Genomic DNA, 26,421 nt, shown 5'->3' on the forward strand with positions numbered 1-26,421 from the left:
CCATTTACTTGTAGCTATCATCTTTAGAGAACTCATTCTGTATAATCTCAGTCATCAGAATGAATGTTACTTCTGTGGTTTGAAAACTGTGCAAGACCAATATTCTCATGCCAATAAAGAGAAAAGGCATGAAAATGTGAGACCCAGGTGTTCTCACACTGTTATATTGTGTGGTCCTATGTATGGCACTGATAAGTTCCTTTTTCAGTTGACAAGAGGCTTAAAAATAAGGTCTTTTTAGGCAGGAGGGAAGGCACACAGAGGATATGGGCATGCAGAGCATTTGGGCAGACAGAGCTGGAGGTAACTTGGAAGAAATCCAGTTACTAGTAAATAATCTCTTTGAAAACTGCATGAGAGACTCATTCCCAGGTATGCCAGCCTGGAAGAAGGAGCCACAGGAAAGGACAGTGGGTAAAAAAAAAGAGACCGCTATGACTTAATAACACAATCTACTTTAACTTGTTAAAAATATAACCAAGCCTTGGTGGTGTTATTCTGCTGCTCTCATCTGCAGATGAGAGAAAATACAATAATGGCAATATTAAAGAAACAAAACACTGATATTATTACAGGGAGATAAAATGAGGTTGCATACTTCTAGAGCCTTTAGTGAAACAGAATTTCCATCTCAAAATGCAGCACATTTTTGGTTGTAGATATAAGAACAGAAGTAATTGAAAGACAGGTTTGCTTATGATTGACGAAAGTTCACACCTTCAATTTTCCATTATGTTTACCAGCCTTCTTCATTTTCCAAAATTACTGAGACATTAAGACTATATTTTTTATTCTACCACAAAGGTGTACAGAAATAGCAAAGGATCCACATCAATCTAGACAGAAGTTTCCCTAACAGAAAGACTTCAAAATGTTCAATTTAATTATTCAAATACATTTGTTTCCAGAAAAAGAACTTAATGGGTTTAGACAGATGGGACACTTTAAAATTTCTAATTATGCTTTATTAGACTTATCAATATAAATTTGCTCAGGCATATGAGTATAAAAAACTCACCTTCCAGAAATTATCTACTTTGCCATAAACGAGAGATTGATTCTGCCTTTTGATGTCATTAATGTGTTTAATGTCACTGGAATTCAGATGCTGCTCTACCACAAATCCAAGGAAACTGTTATCTGGAGTGTGAGCTGTAAAAAACAGAGCGGATTCAGCACCTTTGAAAATATCAGTTAATGCTACATTAGAGTGAATGTTGTCAGAAAAGAGTTATAAGTTGTTATGCAACTGATCACCTCCTTCTTATTAATACTGAAAGACACATTTGTTTGCTTTATTTTCCAAAATAGTTTTTATTAATTTTAAGTCCTGCTTCATATGCCTACTGAAGTAAGCAGCTATTTTCTGGCTTGTTTCTGCTAATAAAAACTCTGTAGCTGGACTGAGTCCAATGGTAATAAATTTTTTTGACTTGTGTGCTAAGCTTTATTATTAGCGATAAAAGAAACAGAAGAAATCTAGCCTGACAAATCTCAGAGATGCAATACCAACAGTTTGAAAACCCCCTGGATTTATGCTTGTTAGCAAAGCTGATGTTGCTCAATGGCATAAATAAATTTCAGCAAATTTCTTGGGTTCACCTCTTATACTGGAATTACCATCACCAGCCATCCAACTCACTGTGTATTATGTATCCATACTAATTACTGGCCTACCAAGTCACACTATGCAAATCAGAATACAAATTCCATTGCCTAATTCACCCACACATAATGGTCATAAAATATTTAAAGGTGGCAAGTGAAGTTGGCAAAACTGTTTTTAATCCAATCCGGGCAAAAAAACCCAAACCAAACCAAAACAAACAAAAAAAAAAAAAAACCAGTGTGTGCAAAGGATATGTAATTTACTCATAGTTTTCTATATTATTTTTAGCCCCTGTCGGTCTTTTTTCCAGCAGTGCTGGCCACTGTTCTCCCCCTATAAAGATATTTAGGCTCATTAAAAGGAAGGAGTTTTGTTGTTTTGGCTTGTTTGTTTTTGTAGATTGGGTGTTTAATTCCAGTGATGGACTACAACACTCAATGCTTCAGGTAAAAATCCATTCCTACTATATAAAAGCTACTCCAACATGTAGGATTATTATTTTCTAAAAGCTGCCATAGCCTCACAAGTGCATATAGAAAAAGGCTGCAATGAACAGCAGGATCTCCTCTCTAAGCCTCCTGTTAAATTCTGGCACACAAGCTGTCAACTATTAATCACATTTTGAAAAACTTAAGAACTCAAAACAAAACAAAAAAACCCCTAATCCAAAGATAATGTCCCAGGCATTTTCGATACATGCAATGCTAAATCTCTAGTAGAATTATTAAAAAAAACCCCTTCTACTGCAATTATGAGGTTTTGCTTTTTGGTTCCTGAGAATCGGCCAACTGGATAATGCAGGAGAACAGAGAAACCATACGCAGTGTACACATCCCTCTGCCATTACATTTAGTCTTTCAAATGACAATTACTCTTTTTCACAAAAAATGCCTCAGCAACAGCCAGGCACCCACTTAGACCCAAGGACTTTTTAGAATTTTACATAGCAAACAGCACATTGCAAATATGTCTGAAAAGCGGCATTTTTCCATCCTTTGATAGTTTTGGATGAGAGACTGCATTCAAAGGAGAGGCAAGGCAGTATACACTCAAAAGGAAAATAAACCTTTGTTAAAGTTAGAACTGGTGGAATTCAGTGCCTCAAACTATGCTGAGAGGAAGCCCTTAGATGGATTTTTAAGCAAGACCATGCACTTTTAGAAGTACCAGTGCTGTTATTTCGCACGAAAGTATTTGGATTAAAAGCACGGAAAACATAAAAAAGGGGGAAAGCTCTCACACTTCTGGAAAACTCAGAGAACAGTCAAGCACTTGATAATATGCCACAGGTTTGAATGTGGCTTGCTTGTTGCTCAGAAATAATTTTCTGCCCTTATAATCAGAGTTCTCAAAACATAATAGAGTCTGTGGATCTTGGGAAGCTGTCCAGGGTTCCAATCTGCCATAAAATCTTTACTGATGCACAACATGCACTTTTAATCACAAGCCCTATCATAAAGATGGTGCTATCTCTGCAGAAGAGAACAAAACAACAAATATAAACTTTAAATATCACAAAACATGTTGACTCTTCTGCACCTAATCCCCCCCCCCAAAAAAAAAAAGTAAAATCCTTGAATAAACCACAGCACTGGAATCACTCATGCTTCAGAATTAGTTTGCCTGCAATCTATTTACCACTTTTCCTGCAGAGGAAGACCCACAGTCATTTCCAGCAGCAAAAATTGGAAATGGTTATCTACTAAAATTGCAATACAGTCATACTCTTTGGAAAATTCATTATGAAGCGATTTTCTCTGCACAAGAGACTGTACCAGTGGCACAACAGAGGTCTCTGGAGAGAAGATTTCCTTTCTTCTGCATTTCATGTAGTGGGACTGAGTAGTGCACACACAGAGCACACAGCTGTACCACCAGCATTCATCCAGCAATTTTCATTGAGTGCATCATCACCCTTGGTGCTCTCTTGAACAGGACCTCACATCTGAATTTCCCAACAGCTGGACTACTTCAACAAAGCACAATTGAGTTCCTTTTCCATTTAGGACATAAACCAATAAATATTAGCAAATGTGGATACAGAACAAGCTCTGCTTACTAATATCCAGACACAACCTCTGCAACCACTTCCAAGTCACATTTCACCACATGTTTTGTTACTTGCTTCCCAACAACTGTGAATACAGCCTTTTATCTCTTGAACAACCTTCACTTATATTTCACTGGAAAAACTTGCACAGCAAATGTTGACAGACAAAATATGCCTCTCTCAAGAATTTTACAGGGCAACTAAAATCAAAAGCATGTCAACCTGACAGCAGCATGTATAATTCTGCTGTGAAAAGCAGGGAAGTTTGAAAGACTGACGATGAAAGCTGATGAGAGAGAACAGAGCCCTTAATGGTCTTAATGTCAGACAGGGAGCAGCACCAAACTCTGGAGGTGGGCTGGTCACCATGAAGTGTTTCCTTAGATTTGGGCTGAGCAGCCTCTGCACACAGCAGAAGGCACTGCCCTGAGCCTCCCTTACCCTCCAGCCAGCAGCAGTGACTCTGCACCTTTCAGAGATAACACACTTGAACTGCTGCTACAACAGGCAAGAGAGAGATCCCTTGATTCTGGAATCTACTGCCATAAAGTCAAAGACTAGGTGTAGACCAGGTCACACTAATAATTTAATCTGACCCAATTTATAGAGAATTTTTACCTTTTTTTGTGCCTGTTCTGTTTCTTTTTTAGGTTTGGCTGGGGTCACTTCAGAAGATATTTATCGATGCTTGAAAGATCTACAGCAGTGCTGAAATCTACTACTTATTTTTCAATAGCTTTGTACACTGCTGGCAAATAAATGTTACTCAATTCACCTGAGGATAAATACTCACAATATGAAAACAAGCTAGGTAAAAATTTTTACAAAGCCATAAAAATGTAGAGACAAAAAATTTTTCCTGAATGGTCATTTATCAATCTTAAACTCAAAGAAACAGTGAAGGGATGGTGCTGCTGAGCTGCTGAGGAACAAAAGCAAAAATACAACACTATAGCTAACATAGTTCCAAACTTCACTTCAACATGATGAAATGCAGGAATGCGGTTTATAAAAATGTAACCTAGGAAGTTCCTCAGAAATCTATTGCTTCATAGTAAGATTAGAGAAAGCAAAACTAACAAAAGCAAATTCCCTGACATTTGAGGAAAAAGCCAAGCACCACTTTCCACAGGTACCCAGAGCATAAAGTTCCCTACCACTATTTATATTAGCTCAATATTCTTATTTTCTCATTGCTGGGTGGAAGAACAATAGAGCTTTTGCAGTCTACAGACACTGATACAATTCTTCCCATTTAGCAGCTGTATTTTATTAAACTGTGAATTTGTCCTTCATAATAAAAAAAATCTTCTCAATGACAGCATTTCTTTTTAAAGCCCTAAATTATTTACAAGCACAGAGGTACTTACGGAACATTGTATAAAACTGCTGTGGATTAAGGTTCCACTTTCCCCATGGTGTCTTGTGGCCTTTAGACTGGGCATAATGGGCATGGTTAAACTCTGGCTCAGTTCCAAAGGAATCCAGAACTCTTAGCATACACCTAAAAGAGAAAAACAAATTTACTGTAGGTACACCTACATATGTATATACAAGAATGTGTGTATATATACACAGTTATGATAATTAAGATGTGTTTTGTCTTTGTGCACAGCTGTGGAGGATGTATAAAGTGAAGGTACATTTTAACTTCAAACATTTCTGCTTATATTACATTCACAAAGATGGTATGAACAGCAAATTTAAGGATATATCAGATATTCAAATAACGACCCTGGAGCTTGTTTTGGGTTTCTTTGTCCTTACAGAATGAAGTTATGCTTTAAAATCCAAGTAGAACTTACGGGAATGCCACAGTGGTCACCTGCATTTCCTAGGGCTCTGAAGTAGAATTTAAGCAGAAGATGAGAGGATTTTCCATCTGTTCTCTAAAGTTCTCAACCATTATTACAAAACCAAATGCAGCAGCCAGGGGCAACATGCCAATAAGATCAGAGCAGAACAGGACATTGTCTTTAGACAATTGTATTTGTTCTCCCGGTTCTGACTTTTAGACCTACTGGAAAAGCACTGAAGATGGCTTAATTTGCCGAGTTCTTGCAGTCAGATCATTTGTTTATGAAATATTCTATCACAGACTTTTGAAGAAACAATATGAAAGTCAATTACCTGCATCAACCTGCACACAACAGAGAGAAACCCTGGCACTGGATTAGAAAGGCCTGGGATTAGAGAATCACACTCACCCTTTATTTAAAATCCTATTAATATCTTGAAAAAGAAATCACTTTATTTATGAGCGTCTCCTTTCAGAAAAAGGGCCCACAGTAGATGACAGGCAGAAAAAGGGTCAGTATGAAGACAGTACATGTTACAGGACAGAGATTCTAGAAGTCATGTTTACAAAATGCAGCCTGCCAAATCTTTGATATGACTTGGACGTACAGATCACTGCCACTGCAGTACATTATAGGGCTCCAGAGCTGCTGGCCCTACCATTCTTCACCCCTCCACAAACAAAATTGCAGAAAAGACTTATACAGGAATTAAACATCATGTGCAATTATGTTATAAACACATGAACTCTTATCACTGCATATTGTATCACTGGGCTCATATGTGCTAAGGATGGGACACGACCTCATGGGTACCAGAGAAGGGAGTAGCTGCAAAAGTTACTATTAAAAATGGCTTTTTTCAAATGTTTTCAACATTTCCCATGCTCCAAGCCTGTATATACATTCTGTTCAGAAAAACACCAGGATTTTGGCTTTTATATGTGAAAGAATTAAGTTCTTTCACCTTTTGAGGGCTAATATCCAACCATTTCTCAGCTTTAAAAATAAAATATTTTAGTCCCCAAAATAAATGTACACATTACTTATATACTGGTCCTTTCCCAAAAGTATTCAATAATTTGGGAAATAGAAAAAAACCCCAGCAACTTTTATATGAAATACTACCTTTGTATTTTAAAGTACAAATTGAGCAAAATGACGTGGTTTTTTAAACCTTCACAGAGATCTTTCAAACAAAAAGAAAGTCAAAATATACAACACATTATGATTCACCAAACAACAAAGCTGACAGATCAGTTTCTGTGCAGTGTTTTATGTCAACTGTTCTCAATGAAAATATTTTACAACAGTGGCAATTATCTCTGCATCACACAAAATACTCCAGAAGGACCAAAACAAGTTCTGCGCTGATGAATCATTCAGCAATAAAAGCCCTCTTATTTCTTGGCAACACTTAAAACAAAATTCCTCTCAAGTATACAGCTTTTGGCCAGGTACTTGAGCACAGGAGAATGAAAAATAGGAGAAAGCTACTGAAAAACTGCAACATTACTGGAGTTTGTCAAGAGATATATGTAAGGAGCACTCCATTGCTTTGTTGCCTCTCTTTTTCCTGTATTCAGATGTAAGATAAGTAGCACTAATGGTTCATGGGGATATGTGGAACTATGTTCAATACACACAGGGTCTCTGAATCAGGACAGGCAATGTGATGCAACAGAAATCTAAACCAGAAAGCAGGAAAACAACAAAAAAAATTTATATAATTTGGCACAAACTAAGTCAGAAAAAAGATGACAGCAAAAAGTGCAAGTGTGTGCAGGAATGGTATGAAAGATCAAAGCTACAAGTGGTGAAACTAATCCCTGAAATGCAGCAGAAAAGAGTTGGTAAAGATTTCAAATTTAGAAATGAATGCAATTAATACCAGTTATGCTGAACTGATATTTTAATATATATAGGAATGCCTTGATTGTCTACCCTAGTACCATATTCTCCATTTCACTTAATAATTTAAATGCCTTCAATTTTTTTTTATTTCTGCATACAATGCATTAGCATTTCTAAAGTGAAATAATTAATTTTGAAAAGGACAAAACACTTTTTTTTTTATAAATCAGGGATATATTTTAAATTAAAATGCTAATTTGGTATATCTTTCACTTCAGTTTTCCCACCCTTCCTTCCTAAAATGTCACCTAGCTTTAGCAGTGAAGCTGCAGAGAATTGCAGCATGTCCTGAAATTGGTGTCAGACTAAGTGTATTATCTGCCTAATTAAAAAGAGGACTGGTAGGTAGCAAATTGCTTTAGTAATATCCATATTAGTCTTTTTTGTCTAACACATTAGCAGTGACAATTTTAGGGCTTAAAAAAAAAACCAGACGAAAAGTAACCCAGGATTATTTAAAGGGAGCTTTTCCCCCTGTAAATATCGGGCAGAAGCACAATCTTAACAGAGCTGACCTGGTAGAAGTATTTATACACATTTTTTTGGTATCCTTCTCCCACTTCATCAGGCCACTTAGGACTTGCATTTAAAATCTTAGGACAGAAAATAACCCTCCAAAAACAGATGAATCCGAGAGAACACGTACGAAGCAGGAATGTTGCTCATTTTTCAGGATAGCTGCCACGTTAATTTATTTCAAGAAAAAAAAGCCAGTTGGATTTTTGGCATATGGGAATGAGTCATTGCTACAGACTGTGGAAAAATGAAAAAAATACCAGATTCTTATGTGCTGCATGGAGGATGAGGGTACTAAGAAAGGCTGCACTTCTTGAACTATATTAAGCTATTAATTTGTATGTTGATTCATTGCACACAAACTGCATTCAAACATCCAGACCTCAGAACTGGAAAAATCCAGCACGTCCAGGCATTGTTCTGCTTGGAAATCAGGTGCACTCCAAAAAGAGGTGTGTTTTGCTGTGTTCCTGCTATTTACAGCACCAATTATCCCAGAGATAAAGCAGGTACTACCAAAGTCACTGGTGCTCTGAGCTGTACAGAAGAGTCTTTCAAAAATACTCACTCCCAAAGCAGCAGGGTCATTCTTTCGAGCTCGCAGTTCCAGAAACCTGATTTGCAACTACCAAAAATTTCCTCAGGGCTCAAGTTCACCCAGAAAGATTATATAAAGCACTCTTACCAAGTGACTGTTCTGAAGGCAGAGGCTTATTCTGCCACTCTATTCTGAAGTGAATAAAAATGTTTTAATTCATTTGTATCTGAGTCTGGTCTGTATGAACCAGACTGAGCTGACCTGCACATGTCTACTGAAAAACCCTTCTTTTGAGACAAACAATTATTCCTACTGACATTAAATACAACTGAGAGAAAAAGCAAAGTTGGTAAGGAACAAGGGCTAAAAAGCATCTTTATTTGTGATAATATTTATTTTATTGGAATTAAACAGAAATGGATGCCTATGCTGTTATAACACACTTAGTGGTTTTAACTTCAAAACATTTAAATGACAAAATTTATGAGGTAACTCATGATGCTGAGAGAAAAAACAATGATTGGAAGAGGATCCTGAAATAGGAGCAGCATGCATGCAGCTACAAATTAATTCTCCTGCTCTAATAAATTCTGTAGTCTCTGCTAGTCTGGACCCTGTTTTGTACACTGAACTTGAGAGAAATTATCACGTAATTAGAGAGATTGACAACAAATGCAACAAGTTTCATGAAATGTATACAAAAGATGAAATGTAAGTAATGGTTTAAACCCCTAAATTTATATATTTTAAAAAAGCAAATTGAAGGAAAAGCAGTATAGAAGACATCCTAGGAGCTGGCAAAGCAGAAGAAGTAAGTAATTTATTCTGCAAAACCTTATTAGAATAAGCAGTAATGGGCAGTTTGCAAGAAACCAGGCCAAGAAAAACACTTTAAGAAAAGCTTAACTATACAAAACAACACATTGGGGGCATCTTTTTCAGTCTGCAGTAAAAGAGGAGGCAAAAATCTCTCATGAAGGACAAATGCACCATTATCTGTTTTTCAGTCAGGCTATGGACTAGATGAGACTCCCTTCCAGTCCATGAAATTTAATGTTGTAGAAGACAGGCATTAAGATAATTTTTTCTCCCTCAAAAGCCTCAAAAAATTCTATACTACCTAAGGCACTTGGAGTTAAATGTAATTCTGCTCTCCTAAACCAGAAAATGCTAGCCATTACCACAAAATAGTAATCAATGAGAAGCAGATTGATAATTCAAGATTTAATGATTCTATGAAGAAAGAGTAACGGAATAGCTATCTATAATCTCAATATATATTTCCATACCTTTGTTACAGGATATACCAGACAGGAAATTGCAAGCAAACGGGAAGAAACATTTAAAATTTATAAGAAGGGTTTCATATCCTGACCACAATGCTGGATGTGATCTCCTAGTGACAATTACATCTGGCAGACAGACAAGCAACTGTTGCTCAGTGGAAAATGGGATTATCTTTATTAGCAGGCTCCTAAAAACTAGAATATCCATTTACTCCCCTGCTTCAAAAAAGAGATTAAGAGTAATCTAATCTGATATGTTGATCACAGTACTGTCATTTAAAATTCCACTGGAAAGATCCAATGCTCTAGAAAATCCTGAGCCTGAAAGAAGACAGTTTCTCTCCATGAACACCTTCCAATACCTTCCTTCAAGTAGGATTTACTGGACTTTCTGGATCATGAGACACAGCTAATTCAATCAAAGTATAGAAAAATCAAAGCAAGTAATTTAGATTTGGGTTTATTTCATGCTGATATGTATTTGTACAACACATGGGAGGCTTAATGATTTAAAGCTATTGACAAAAAGAAAAGAGGTTTTAAAACTGCATACACTAAGAAAGGTGCACAAAGTCGTTTCTTGTGACCCTCATCTTCTAATGGAAAGAAGTTTACAGATTACAGAAGCAACAATAACTGCAGTTTATTCTTCAGACCTGTCCCTGAAGACAACTCTCTTCCCAGTATCTTAAGGAATGGAATAGAAAATTGCACTGCAGTTGTTGGGCAATACAATTAGAATAGATAAATCTCCACAATCACTGATCCAATGTGGTTACAATCACCAACAAAAAACCCATGCCTCTGGTATTCCAACTAAACAATAAAATGCAATAATCTCTCAGCTCATCTACTCATTTACAGAAAAAAAATGGGGAGGAGAAGTGTGGGTAAAGAAAGGAGGGAAAGAGGGGCAAAGATACTGATTTATCAAGAGGATAATTAAGATTTTTAAGATTAAAAATGCTTGAACCCAAGAATCTCAAGCTTGCTGGGGGGGATAATGATGGCATGCAAATAACAAGTAACAGCCCCTTTAATCTTAAGAGTGAAAGACAACAGAAAAGTGCATTTTCACTTTTCAATAATTTCAAGTTCATCTGAATGGATTTATTTCAGTACTTTGACAAGTGTTATTCAACAAAAGCTCTTTAAAAAAGCAGTTTAGAGGGCGAGTGAGTGTTATACTTACTGGTAATGAACCCATGATGGACCAAGAGTTTTCTTAAACTGAGTCAGTCCCACAATATCAATGTAAATGAGTTCTACAATTTTATCTCCCTGGGTAGGGCAGCCAGATCTGTTACCTACAACCTTCTTCATAATCCTAAACAAAAAGAGAAGCAATATGAAAAAGCATTACTTTCCAAATACCTTGAATTGATGCTGTAATAATATTTACTCCAATAAATCCAGCTTCAAAAAAGTTTTACTCTTTTACTCTGTTTTGAAATCATGAACCATGTAAGAACTCTCAAATGTTCAACATTTATTAAATGTAAAGCACTAATTTTCACTAAAAACCCCATCTGGTTTAAGCAAGAGAATAATATGTTTGAAATGCTTAAAAATAGTGTGCTTTGAAATTATCCAAAATAATTTCCCACTTCTATTGACAGCTTTATAGTATAAGAGCTCTCTATAAAACAATGTTGTCATGTTTGTAATTAAGAAAAGAAAGCTGCAGAAAAAGTACATGTGCTCAAGCTTCAAACAGATGTTTTATGTCTGGTGCTGAACTAGTTGGCAAAGCAGGACAACGAAGAGCGAGGAGCAATTTGACCTAACACAAACAATTAACTACATCAAAAGTAACATGTTTAAAGAACTTAAATCTTTATCTTAAAATGAGATTCTGAGTGAAGAACAGCAGAAACTGAAGCAGAGGACACAGAATTAGGCTAGTCTGTAACATTTCCCATTGCAGCTGGATAAAGCACCTGGAATGTTAAAGACTAAGCTGCTTAGTTTGAATTTTACTACATTCATTTATGAAGTCCCAGGAGCCTGAAGCTACAATGAAAACACATTATCCTTTCCATGGCACACATACTCAGCTCATGAAAATAATCTTATCGTCTGTTTAGTGAATTATCACTTTCATTTTATGCTTCAAGAAATTATATACTGTTAATAGAAGCTTCAAGAGTTTACAATTCTTTTCTTTTAATTCCAGTTTCAAAAGCGAAAGTAATCTCCTTACTCCTTGAGCTCTGCCAGTGAAGCTGAAATCCTGATGTCATGGCCCAGTAAGTAGAGAGATGTAATTAAATCACTCCACTGGACTAATTCACCAAGTGGGCCACCGCTAAACGCATTTTCTGCAATCTTGAATCCAGATTCTTTTGTCAAAAGCCCCAGATGAACAAGGATCTGGAAAAGAAAGTCATACGTTTGAGTTATCACCATTAAACATGCAACTGTTGTACCTTACAGCAGTTTTTCTTCCCATTAAATTTCAACTATAGGCAAAAAAAAAAAAAAAAAAAAATCAATGAAAACAATCCAGTACTTCCACCCAAATAATTTAATTTTGTAATGAATGCAAGGACTGAGAATCTCCAGCAAGGAGCTGAGCCAGCCAGGCTTAAGAGAGGGTAGAAATATGAACATATTTCTATTCTGCTGCCACTCAGGACTGGCTCCAGGAATAACAAGGCAGGAAAGGAAACCTGTTGTCGTGTTTGCACCTTGTGGCTTTATCTTAGCTAATTGAGGTAGTTAAAATAAAACAAAAATTAAATCAAATGAGCTACACCATTTCACTTCAAGCATCTCATGGCCTTAAAACTGAACCCATTACAGGAGGTCTAAACTGATCCAGTCCAAAGTTGTGGTTAACTTTAAGTCTACTCAAATCCAAACCCAAGATAAATCGTTTAGAATCTCAATTTTGGACAACAAAGATGTACAACTGTTGTTTCCCATGACTACATAAAACACTTCAGTGTCATCAGCTTGCAGTAAATTCACAGTTTCTCCCTTTAGAAACATCTACACAGTCTCTATTTTATCCAAAACTACAGAGGTCAGGAAACTCAATCCAAGACTGACTCATACAAAACATGTAAAATTCCCTGTAAAGCAAACACCCATTGCAACATAATTTCAAACAGCAAAATACTTCCTGAAAAGAGGCACAAGTATAAACACGAGCCTTTTAGACATATTTTCTATTTCCACTCTGAAGCTACATCTCGAACAAGAAGCTTGAAAGAGCCCACATAACAGCAAGTGACAGGAATAAAAATGTTCTCATCTACCTTTTTTCGTTTTCTTTTCTCCAAATTTTGTTTTTCTGCAAGGGATTTAATTGCTTCAATCCAGGTATCAGCCATTCGTCTGATGCGCAACATCATCCACCTGAATTCCTCATGCCTCGACATCATTTTGTAGAGATTATCAAAGTTGATACGAATTTCAGCCTTCAAGCAAAGCATTAAGAAACACCCCAAACATTAGTTATTCTTCAGCATTCTTTCCAGAAGCGAAAAAACTGCTCAAATGTGAGCTCTGGGCTTTATATCCCTCTTTTTAAAAAAAGAAATAGGAAAAAAGATGCACTCCTAGCACAAGTTAAGATTTTAGTTCAAATATTAAAGATATACTTAAACAGACACTTCTAAGCTATGTAAATGACTGTTATTTTTATTAGTAGTACTTGATAGCCCAGAATACGTTCACAATGTATCACAATGCATTTATTTCTGCAAAATAAGATCTGGTTTTGTTCATGTGCTTCAAAATGAGGTAAAGGTATATCTAAATCACAGTACAGAACAGTAGGCTCAAGATTTATGTATATCATGAATCTTCCAAATACAAGGAGTCTCCCATTATACCAGAAATGAAGAAACATTACTAGGGTGTAAATTTTAAAGGAAATACTCATTTTAAACCTAGACTGTTCTAAGATCAATTGGTTTTACAAAATGAGACAGTCTATATCTATATTATGTAAGTGGTGCTCATATGCAACCCAGCAATTATCTTAAATTATCTTAAAATCCTAATTGCTACATAATTAGGCTGTAACAATTTAGAAACAACTCTGTGTGCTGTATAGTTTTTAAAGGGAAAAAATTAGTAGTAATCAAAACGTTACTACAAACCTGAAATGGATATAAACCTTTTCCATTAAGGCAGTTTTGTAAACAAGGCCCAGATTTTTGGGACAATAAAAATGGATATTTTCACATATACTTAACACTGGTGAGCAGTCTGTGGATTTATAATTTTTCTCAGTATCTGTGTACAGTGTTTCATAAATTTAAACACAAAAATGTTTTTAATGAAAACCTACCACCAAGACTGGATACATGAGCTACACATGTCAAGGAGAATATCTTTCAGCCTTGAGGAGTAAAAATTGTAAATTCTAGTCTTTTTAGCATTTATGTGGCACAGGATTCCAGGGTATTTTGCATGAATCACAATTACTGAATTATTTCTCACGTTTTCCCTATTAAGGACATGGGTGTTCTTACCACTGTTTTTTGATCAGCTTCTTCATTAGGATTTTTTGCTCTCCAAGGTAAACGAGGACACCAATTTTCAACCTGTAAAACAATCACATCAAAATAAATAATTCTACTCTACTCTCAGCTACTTGACCAAAGGCTCCACTCACCACCTTTATATGACACTTTTATGTTAACCTGATGGTTCAAATAAGGCATCAGCTGATAAGGTGATCACTTCAAGGTAAAACTGCTTTTTTGCAGGAAAAGCTTAAGATGACTTTTTGCAATTCCATGCTCTTTTAACCCAGCAAATTTGCAACCAAAAGTCACAGTTAGATATTCATTCATGATAATGAAAATGGAAGATCAAGACAGAGGTCAGGTGTTAAATGCTCAAAATACAGTTTCTCTGAGCAGTTCTTAAATGTTTTCAAGAAGTTTTTTAAGCTTCTAGGCCTTACAAAAATATGTATTTTGGAACATTTCCATCTCCCTAGAATATCTTTTTATAAAGACAAAGCCTGCTAAATCAAAGGATCAAAGTTCTACCTTGTAGCAATTTAGACCCAAAAAATAAGAATCATCATAGAACCAAAGCCACATGTTTGAAGGCTATAAATAAGGTAATTATAATGTCAGTAACAATATTCACAAGCATCAACAGCTGTGATTCTTAGAGAAAAATGATCAATGCACATGCAATACTTCTACTATTGTCTACTAGAAAATAAAAAAGTACAACAGGAAGTAGTCAGTGAAGAAATAATAAATAGATGCAAGTCACTGAGAGCTCCTCAGCTTCCCCAGGGATCTTGCCCATCGTGCAGAATCCTTATTATTCATGTGCCTTAAGAAATTTGACCATTTGCCTTGGGAAAAGAGGAATCTCAGTTTTGGAGGCAAACCCATGAAAACTGAAACATGACTGTACTGTGAAATAGGGGAAATGTAAAACTTTATCAGCTGGCTAAGATACCCCATCATTACTGATTAAGTTCACAACTCCCAGAGAATTGGAAGTCAGAGTTGCCCTTATGGTTCTTCCAATCACAGACCTGTCAAAACACAATTTTAGCTTAATCATACTGCAGCAGTAAGCTTGGAGCATTACAGATTAAAGGCTTAAGATTACACCATATGATTTCCTAGAAGGCCAATCACATGAAAATAAATGAATAGCCATCCTAACCTCATTAAAGAGAAGAAATGGATCAATCTTGGGTTCCTCAGACAAATTATAAAAAAGCATTTTGAATGCTATGACTTAACCTACTCAAGGTATTTAATACAATGTTTGAAAGCAGTGACTTATCCACCTTCTTTGAAAACATCTGATTCTTCAGTGGTCTCCAGCTGTGGAACCACACCAGAAATTGTAGCAATTATCAATCCTAACTTTTACAACTATAAAATTGTGGCACAAAAGAGTTGCAAGCTCCACGTTACAAATCATGCACAGTCACAAACTCTGGTTTTTTTTGTTTGTTTTAATAGTACAAATTTTGCATTATACCTAGCATTAGAACTGATCTAAATTGAGATATGACATTTCAAGGACTACTGTTCGTGCCCCTTTTCTGACTTCATGTACTTTGTATTGCACCACAAGGCATCCTAAAGGAATTGCAGAGTTTTCAGGGCTGCCGAGGACAATTAGCTGCATGCCACACTGACTGAAAAGCAAATACAGTTCTTTTGTGCTTTTAGAACTATTTCCTCTAGTCTAAGTTAAATTACAGTAGTTCTCATCACAAATAAACACTTAAGGAGTAGATTCAAAATAATATCAGTGTCTGCAGTTGGTCTGGCTCTCATTTTTCCTTACTGATCTTTAGCACTGATGGCAGCAAGGATTAGGATATCACTAAAGTGGGTTTAGATGAAAACTCCATCGGAAATACATAAATACTTTGGCTTTGTATTTGTTTCAGTACAGAATATCTACATACAACAAGCCCCAGTTTTGAGCAAGGGCAGTGATGTTCATTTGGATCCTGCTCTTTAACTTATTCATTTGATAATTTAAGACCAAACACTGAAGTTTCCTCTGAAGAAGGAATCAGGACTCCTATTCCCCATTTCCAGCACTACCTCCCTCTCACTGGGTTACCATCAGTTCTTTCTCCAGCTTATTCTCTCCACAGCAACCTACTGTTGTACTGTCATGTAAATGATTTAATAGGAAGGACGTGATACCAGACAGATTAGCACTTAAAGACGACTGTTGGGAAGCAGCAACTGCATATTTGAAGACAGACCATTTTTTGGATGAGTGACATAAATGCTAAGCTATTATTCAGAACACACTATATTTATCTTTGTACTGTCATATTTTTGACTAAGACCAGCTGTGCCTCCTGTTCCTGGTACTGAATTCAATGCCCGTCAAATGCAGTAGGTAGTATTTGATCTTGCTCAGGAAACTGTGTCCACCTGAGAAGTCAAGTGTTCCCTGCTTGGTTTGGAATCACATTAGTCACAGCACTGCCTGGAGTATAAATAGCCAGCTCCTTAAGGTTAAGCTGCACAGCAGTTTAGAAGTTCAAAATTTAAGTGCTACATGATTCCAGATACTTGAGAAAAGCTGGTGTTCTGAACTGCTCTGAGGTGTAAATGGCCGGGTTTAGGATGAAAAAAAAAACCCAAACAAACCTAATAAATTTGAAGAGTACTTGCTTTATAGAAGCTTTGCAGGTATGTGTTCCAGTGACTCTTGCTCAGACACACTGAAACCGAATGCAAGGCAAGATTGCAGCACTCCACTGTATTACAGAGCAAGTACTTCAAGCAGAGTTTTAAGAACCTGGCAACATCTGTAGCACTGGAGTAGTCTGAGCATCTTCCAAATTGAATCAAGGCATACTCTGCCAGCAGCTCTCCACATCCACAATTTCAGAAAGACCTTCATGTTTTCAAAGAGTCACAGCGGGAGTTGAATAAAGCTGGAGCTGAAGCGTACTCTCTGAGCACTTGGGATAATCTTCATTTTGGACTCTGCCAAAGTGCAGGTGCAGCCCATCCACAGGGAAGCTAAGATAACTTTCTTTGCACACCAGGTGAACATACTACTGCTCAGTGTACTTCTATCCATGGTACAGTGCTGCTGGTAAGTGCATTAAGTCAGTCCCAGAAGGAAGAATACACAAACAAAAATATCCAGTGCAGTATCTGTGGAAAAAGGTGCATCTTTAAATTTATTAGGCAGTATGAAGGCAGGCAGAGAACTTGTAATGCTACAAATGCCTTTGAGAACTTGATGCAAAAGAACTGCTCCCATGGGGAAGGTAACTTTTTCAACTTAACATTTCCTCAGTGACAGAATCACTTTGAAGGGGTTACAGAATCTGTGGTGTGCAAGATGACTGCCTCTTTGGTTAGTGAAATGGAGTAGGGTACAGGTAGGTTTGGATGTGGTTGTTTCCAAAAGCAGTCTCAAATGTTGGGTGTCAGACACCCACAGCCCTGGTCACACAGCAACACAACATCTCACACATAACATCAATCAGCAAATGGCCTCTTGTCTGGCTTCAATAATGTGCACTGCATTTGCTTCATCTCATACACTGGCATTTATGTCTTTTCCAATAAGTCATTAAAATACTAATCCCAGTTTAAGGTGACAAAAGAATTAAAAATAACTGAGCCCAAATCATCCAAATTCAGACCAATACACCAATAGATAATTGAGGGACAAAGTGCTGACTATCCTTAGCATTTCAGTTTCTTAGGGACGTGTAAGATGACTAAATAAGTCTGAACTTTTGCTGATTTACATTTCTGACAACAATGCTGGTTTTGTCAAATTTCTAAGTATTTGCATAGAATGGAAACAAGCTGGTTTGATTAACATTACACTGAAGAAATGCAAATCATTAACTCAATGTCCAGGATTAGCAGCAGAAGTTGTGGAAAGAGGACTTCCCCATAGATATGAGGAAACTGCAGTAAACTAGAAAAACCACAAGGATTTAAGGAACCTCTGTAATTATGATTCCCAGGAATTTTCACGAAAATGTGCCTCAGACTACAGCTTGCATGCTGGAAACAAACCCATGTTCAAAATCATCTTTGGTTTGTGTTTTTCTGCTTTAGCCCTCAAAGCAGGAGTGTGAAGAAAAATACTCCCATAACCAACTATGCCTTGTATTTCCATCAAGTCTGAAGGACTGAAAACAAGAATTCTCTCCAGCAGTGTATTAGCACACGTGCAAAAGCTACAGGAGTCTCAAAGACTGGAATTTGAAACAGTTTTAAATCTTTGGAAGTGTTGGATTTCAAGGTGGGTACCAAAAATTATGCATGCACCTGAAAAGAGAGCTGGAGATCCAAAGCATGGGATTTTAGGGAGACCTGCCCAGCTCCAGCAGGTAAGCACCAATGTAATGGGAGGTGATAACTTGCACCACAGCTACCAGTTGACCACCAGGCACAGCACCAGTCCCACTCCTGCGTGGAAAGTAGTCCTCTCAGAGAAACACATATGTAGATAAAGAAAAAGAAAGAGCTATAAAAGCCCCCTCCACTTTTTTTTTTTCCTTAAAAGCTTGAAAACAGTGTGAAAAACTCATTTTCTAGAAGGTATTTTTAAAAGCTTCATTCCTCAGCTGCAAACTGACATTTTGCAGTGAAATATATTTTTGTACTGCCTAGAAATTAATTTTTCACATTTCTCCCCAGAGGCAATGCCACCCATGAAAATGATAACTGTGCCAATGCCATTATAGTGTTAAACAACTGTCTTTTTCAAAACTAAATGCTAAGTTTAAAATAAAGTAACTCTCCTCTGTGGGCATCATGGTTAAAAGGAAGCAAGTTTAATTTGCTTTTTAATGTTTGCTATTTCTAATCCCTGTCTGGCTCTGTATTCAAGAGAAAGTAAATCTGGTTTTGCTATTCAGGCCATTTGTATCTCCTCCACTCTTCAAAGACTCCAGCAAATTCGTGTTCTGAGGATCAGAGGGTGGTGAGGCCCTGGCACATGTTGCCCAGAGAAGCTGTGGCTGCCTCATCCCTGGAAGGGTTCAAGGTCAGCTTGGACAGGGCTTGGAGCAACCTGGGATAGTGGAAGGTGTCCCTGCCCAAGGCAGGGGGTTGGAACAACATGAGCTTTAAGGTCCCTTCCAACCCAAGGCATTCCATGAATCTATGACCCCACAGTTGTGTATCACACCCCAAGAATGATCCAGTGCCTGCAGCAAAACAGCAAGAAAGAAGTGCAAAAATTCTTTCAGTTTCATCTGCAAGTTTGTACAGGGGACAGCTTTAAATAAAAGACAGAAGCCTGGAGATGCTGGGCTGCCACACTCGCCTCCCATTCTGCTCAAGCAGCCAAGACACAAAGCAGTGGAGAAGAGCTGTTCCTGAGTTCCTGCAGGAGTGCCATCCAAAGCAAGGCAGAACTGCTGATACCTGCACTTGTGCAAGCTCTTCAGGAGAGAAGACCTGGGGCAGCCTGGATTTTGTCAGCATTGTTTCTATTTTGCAGGCACTCATGGGGGAAACATAACAAGAGCACATGGCTGATACCCAAAGGCAAAGGTTTAGTCCAACCTTTTGTTTCTGAGCTTTTACATACATTGTGGACAAGTTACTTTGTGTCTCTGTGGTTGGGACCCATATTGCACACCAAAATGAAATGTTTTGGGCTCCTTTGTTTACAAGTTTAAAATTCCATTACAAAGAGTACTGGATGAGCATAATGTAACATCCTAACTGAACCGCTTCAGAAGAAAAAAAGTAGATCCCAGAAGAGTATGAAAGAGCACAGACACTTGTCACAGTAGACTGCTGAGGTGATTTTAAGAGTGAAAGTAGATATACACATAATTTGATGCACATCAGTTTTCCAAACGGAGCTTGTACATAATGTGATACATTTATTGCCTTTTGAAACATGCACGTACACAACCATCTCACTCCAATAGTCTAACCTTGAAGTAAAAAAGAAAAATCTTAACAGTAATATCCTTTCCATTACCCTAATGCATTTTAAAATTTTAAATCAGCAGTTCTGACTCGAGAGCTCTGTAGATGCATTTATCATTCAGCTATGCAACCACGCTATAAACTGTCAACTCTTCATCACCGTCCACTTTGACAAATTACTCTTGCAACAGCATTTCCAAGTTATCCCTAGCAGCCAACACACCTCATAAATCCACATCATTGTAGTGTTATTAGAATTTCATTTCATGCTTGCATTCGCAAACATTTAAGCTTTCAACCTCTGCTGCTGGACATTAATCATGAAATTAATCATAGGATTAAGAATGCCAAATTTAAACTCAAGGTTACTAACATGCTCACCCAATATTAGTTTAACATTCTGTCATAAGAAAACACTCTACAAAAAAAAAAGGACAAGACCTTTTCCTGAAGTTAGGAAATATGCACATAGGCTAATTGCACTTCTTTTCCTTCATGAAATGAAAATTGACCAAATTCAATATTGCTGCTCAAAGAAAAATTTCAAATCTCAAGACCCTAGAAAAAACAACCATTTGGCCTCTGAAAGTCTGCTCACAGTTGGCCATGAAAGATCAATTATGAAAGAGCTAACAGCATCAACTGACTTTCAAAACTGATGATCAGAGAAGATTGTCACATAAAAAACTGTGATTTAATAGAAATGTAAAATAATAAATGTCATTGAAGAATATTAGGTTCTCACATTCAGTTGAGATACATCATCATTTTTAAGATATATTTGCATTAAAACCATGAAGCACCTGCTGGTTGACAGAATACTAATGACCAGGCATAACTCTGCTGATGCTAAAACAAAATCTTCTAGTAGAAACCTTAGATCAACTTCAGATGATTATGAAACCATATCTCTAGCTTCTATGATAAATAACAAGATAAATAATATAGTCCTCCTGTACCTTTTCCTTCCCCAGCTTCACAGCCCATAAATAAATCAACACTCAGTGCTAGAAATGGAATGAGTCAAAACTGTGATTCAACCCAGCCTTTGTTATGTCTTCAGATAAATGTTTTGGATATGCATTTAACTACTGCTGCTTCAAGCAACACCCCCAGAAGTTCAATGACAGTCAACTGAGTAAATCAACAGAAACTGCTTTGATTACAACCACGTTACTTCTTATAACAGACTTACTGTTTTAATCTCAGATACATAATTCAAAATCCCAGCCTAACCCTCCCCATCCTACAGAAGCTACAAAATTAATATTAGTTGCAATCCTGCAGCCACATTGGCTCTTGCACTTCTTTGCAAGCAGTGAGCCACTGGATATCAATACCACTTCTAAGATCAGTTGCCCTAAGTTATCAAAATTTTACTTGTAAGAAAGAAGAGGCCAAGTGATCAAATACACCTGACTATTTCTGGCACACACACTTCAAGCCAGTAATAGAGCTCATGATAATTGATTGACAAAATTAATTCTTGGGAAACAAGCGTTACCCAGGAAATAAGAAAAAAAACCCCACCAGGACAAGCACCCTACTCAGTTGTGTACGAAACAGCTTAGGTTGTGCCAGGTACCAAAGGCTTCAGCCAATATAGCTGCAACTTCACTCAAAAACGTGACATTCAGGTTTTTTTATTTTCTGTTAACAGATTTCACAATTCACAGTCTCAGAGCAGGAAGTGGCCATACTGCTTAGGACCATGTACCATCTAGTTCCACTTTCTGAATTTTCCATTCCAAATGCCTCCCTATTAGTACCTCAACAGCTGCATTAAAAGCAACAGAAAGAGTGTTTAAAGGCAAAGATCTCTGACTGAACTTCCCACCAAGGTTTAACAGGATACCCAGCATGGACTCCCTGGAGAGCTGCTGCTTACATCACTGCAGTTACAAACATTAGAATTCTCCAGGCTAGAAACCCCTGCAGTTTATGAATAATGGCAACACACTTAATAACTCCGTTTTAATAACTTTTTCCTCTTTACACAATTTTTCTGAAGAAAATGATGATTTCTTTCAAGAAAAGTACAGTTACCAAATCTATGAAGGTAATATGATATTCCCCTTCTGCTGATTGAAAGATTACTGACCTCACTGAGGTAAATAAAAAAGGAGCACGTGGACCCATCTACACCGTAACTTGCGTAACAGGGATCTGATCGCCACATATCTTTCATCCACTGTAACAGAAGAAAAGACACAAAAGCCTGTTAGGTTAAAGCACAACAAAATAGCTGTGTTTCACACCCAACCCAGGAATAATGGAGGAAGTGGCAAAGTGACTACAAACATCACAAATACTAAACCAGAAATTTTATTAATAATACACACTGCATCCCTGCGTTCAGTAATGCTGGGGAAGCAACAACATAGCAGATGTGAGCACAGCTTATACAAACCAGCAGCCAGGCAAGCAGAGGCAAATAAGAAAAGGAAAATAAAACTGGGATCCAGACATATGGCTGTGGCTGGAGTTGAATGCGTTGTGTGTTCCCCACCATGATATGCTCCCTCTAGAATTTCAAAGATCATTTCAGTTACCAAGACTGAAATCTGCCAAGAATCTGCCATGTCTGCAGAAGCAAATAATTAATTTCAGTTCATATTTTAATATTCAAATAATTTATTACATAGTCACTACGCAGCCAGTTTGCCAAAACAGATCAAAACACAGACCAGAGATTCAAAACGTAGAGACTTTTAATTTCACAACTACTTGAGCATTTAAGCAATCAGAAATTTTACTGTTGTCCCCCACTAATCACATAAAATCACAGAATGGTTTGGGTTGGAAGAGAGCTTAAAGATCACCTCATTCCAAGACCCCTGCCATGGGCAGGGACAACTTCGATTACACCAGGTTGCTCAGAGCCCCATCCAACCCGGCCTTGAACTTTCAGGGATGGGGCATTCACAAGGACAAATCAGTATCCCTTACATTTGAAACATATCTTGGGGAAAAAAAGCCCTTAAAAACCTCCATCTCTGCAAGTTTGGTGGAGTTTCTTTGGTTTTTGTTGCCTTTTTTTTCCCTTTCCAACTAAAGTCTGATACCTTGTAATATTTAGCCTTTCCAACTGCATTATTAGTAAAATACAGGATTTTTGTAGAATCCACTGTGAATCCCAGAGTTCTGGTTGCACACTCAGGCACTGCCTGCTCGTGAGCAGAAGAGGCAGAATGCTTCCAAGAGAAAAGGGGAAGAGAGGAACCACACAGAGCTGTGGGCAAAGAGAGGAAAGAAGTGCAAAGAAACATCATGCTGAAAAAGGCGCTGGAGTGAAGTACCCACATAATCATAGGCCTGGGGCAGGGGAGCACCAAATTACTCATCATAGGGAAGAAAACAGGGCTTTTTCAAAAGGAGAAGTTTCTGAATAACAAGATAACATTCAAATAATAAGGCATTTCAGTAAATAATATAGCATTTTAATATCACAAATTTTTCCCTGTCTTGTCAAAATTTGTCTTAAGAGGATGCCACTTTATTTCTCAGCAGCAGTAGTATTAAAGGCTTGAGGTGAGCAATGCTGCAGTGACACACAGTCAGTCCTAAATAGCCTATTTTTTGACTTAGTTGTCCCTGTTTTATACCACTGAGTAGTGGCCTCTTGCAACATAAGTTACATTTTTAATAGAATGCACATAAGATTAAAACCAGTTCACTTACCTTTATTTTCCCTTCACAGTGAGGAAAACCATCCATAGGAGGCAATTCACACTGTTCCTGGGCTCCATTTATGAGATCTAAAGAGAAACACAGACCATAACTGAGCTTCATTTTGCAGTTATGACAGAGAGCCTGATGAATCCTTCCATTTATTTTCATAAATCTACAGTCCAGACTGACTGAAGGGTCCTACTGGGTAATATTTGTTATTACATTAAAACTCAGTGTGTTCCATTTTGACCATAGAAGAAAATGGTTGCATAGATTTCAACACTGACTTGAAGTAAAAGTGCCGAATTACAAAAACCAATCTATGAAGACTTAAAAATTAAGCTAATCCATACTGAAAACAACAAGAAGAAAATATTTTCCTAATCAGTGTGCTTAAAACTACTAAATTGCAACAATTTGTTTTCATTTGTCAAACATTTATAGGATGTATATTGCTCTTAAACATAAAACTAGTTTTTCAGGATCTGTTATCACTTTATCAAATACCCACAATTTGAAACATGGCACCAGATATATATGACCCAATTAATAAATGTTGCAATATGATCTAATTTAACAACTGAGTAGCACTACATCACATCTCACAAGAAATATTTCGTATGGTCTCCCAAGATCTTTTTTCCTTCTTTTTTTGCCCGTTTTAATATTCTTTCATTCTAGATTATTGCAACGCATTAAAGAGTGTAATATAGAGTAAGATTTCTAGCCCATGAGCCAAGCAAAAAGCAGCAGTGTTAAAGGACATTACCCCTTCAGCTTCAAGGGACTTTCTTCTTAGAAGAACCCTCTAATGCAGGCCTTTAAGGCAAGAAAAATTATTACCATGGAGGAGAGATTCTTGCCAAAGGCAGTGGGGGATAAGGTTTTCAATTTAGGTAGTTCATCCCACAGTTACCTAAATTATACCTGCATCATTTCTGGCTTTTCCTATTGGCAAGAATCGAGATCATTAAAGTCAGCCAGCCATCAACCCAGGAACACTTTATGCTGTGACAGTAACAGTGCACAATTTCACCCAGAATATGCTAATTAGAGAGCCCAGAAGAAAAAACATAAAAAAGGCTGCAGTATTAGAATAGTGACAAAAATCTGTAGGTAAAAGTTAGAATGTTGCATTATATTATTATACGCAAACGTCACGACCTGATTTATCTACTTTCCAATTTTTTTGCAAATAGCTTCTTTTAAAGATAAAACTTGTGATGTGAGCCAAGCATTGCAAAGTGAACTTGATGGGGGAAAGAAGAATCATGCCAGGAAGTCACCACTTCTTTGTCAGTCTCTGCAGTGGGAGTGATTTGACAAACTGAGCTGTACTGCCAACGACAATAGCACTGAAGCAAAGCAGTTTGTACAATGACTTTGTAATTTCAAATCAATAAGTACTTTCAGAATATTCTGCCTATCTTCCTAACCTTGTGGGATTCTTGCAGACCAGACCACCGACACCTAAGGCTCTGATTTCTGCTCTGAATAAGAGCATACAGAGCATGAATACCGATAGCAGCAATTTAAAAGTATATTCTCAATTCAGTCAGTACAGCTACACAATAATAGGACATTTTGCTTTACTGCAGTTCAGGAATCAGACCTACCACTTGAATCACACCAAAATCAGTACCTGAGATCAAACAGTAATAAAAAGGCATTGTTACTATTACGGTAATTTTCAATAATCAATATAATTCCATTAGAAAGCTTTATGGTCTAAATGGGTTTGTGGGCTTTTCTTTTTTTTTTTTCCCTAACTCCTAAGTCTGAATGCAAAATAACAGCTTTACATAAGGCACATAAAATTCAAGATCTTCCTAGAACAAAAAAGACCTCTGAAGTCTCTGGTACAATATCAGAGATGCAGCTCAGCCATAGGGAAAGTTCAACTTTCAGCATCATATTGCATTTAGGGTGAAAATGCTGAATGTCTGGGTATAGCTTGCCAACAAGAATGAGCCATGATTTCTGTAATTTAAAATTAAAAAATGCCATCTATCTCAAGTTAATTATGCTATCATATGATGGCTTTCCTCTTCAGAGGGTTAGTCAAGCATATCCTCTCTTCTTCTTAAGTCCTATTAAGTACAGGGTAATACATAAGCACAAGCTCTAATTCTTATTTTACAGCACACAGTGCCAAGTCTATCACTTATACCATATTTCATTTTAATGGGGATCTCATGGCCTGTTAAAGAAAGAAAGGGTGGAGGAAACACCCAAAATATGGACAACAGCCTGATTTTTGGTAGGCACACAACTGCAGTCTACATGTTTGCTTTTGTCATGTGTAAACACATTTTCTGCATCCCAGTGTGTTTTTGTAGATGGGCAGAGTCTTTGCTACTGCTCATTTCTTGCAAGGTCTTACAGGAACTCTGTATTCGCAAGATCTATTTGCAAGAATAAAAACCCTCTTCCAACAGTCACACATTGCACCAGCCTCACACTTCCACAGCTCCCATCAGCCGTGGCAGTACCACACGCAGATACTTCCCAAGCAGAAACCCTCCCAGCCCTCCCTGTTCCTGTCCATTCCAAGAAGTAAAAAGTAAAAGACAGACATTTTTCTCAGCAGAAGCTACAGACTTTCTCAGGCATCTGGTCTCCCCTGTGGCCAGTTGCACTAAGGCTTTTCCA

General features: G+C 37.3%; 1 protein-coding gene across 3 annotated transcripts in view; it reads right to left on the bottom strand.

Moving 5' to 3' along the window:
• MGAT5 (alpha-1,6-mannosylglycoprotein 6-beta-N-acetylglucosaminyltransferase) overlaps positions 1-26,421 on the bottom strand; it is a 116,937-nt gene that overhangs the window by 32,262 nt on the left and 58,254 nt on the right. For all 3 annotated transcript variants that reach the window (XM_039555310.1, XM_039555312.1, XM_039555311.1), the window contains 8 exons: positions 23,779-23,855; positions 22,199-22,288; positions 14,197-14,268; positions 12,973-13,134; positions 11,913-12,082; positions 10,902-11,036; positions 5,030-5,163; positions 1,019-1,152 (listed from right to left, as the gene is read on the bottom strand). In XM_039555310.1, coding sequence (XP_039411244.1) covers positions 1,019-1,152; positions 5,030-5,163; positions 10,902-11,036; positions 11,913-12,082; positions 12,973-13,134; positions 14,197-14,268; positions 22,199-22,288; positions 23,779-23,855 — 974 coding nt within the window. The remainder of the gene's footprint in view (positions 1-1,018; positions 1,153-5,029; positions 5,164-10,901; positions 11,037-11,912; positions 12,083-12,972; positions 13,135-14,196; positions 14,269-22,198; positions 22,289-23,778; positions 23,856-26,421) is intronic.

This window comes from Corvus cornix, chromosome 7, assembly GCF_000738735.6.
Source record: "Corvus cornix cornix isolate S_Up_H32 chromosome 7, ASM73873v5, whole genome shotgun sequence".
Lineage (NCBI taxonomy): Eukaryota > Metazoa > Chordata > Aves > Passeriformes > Corvidae > Corvus > Corvus cornix.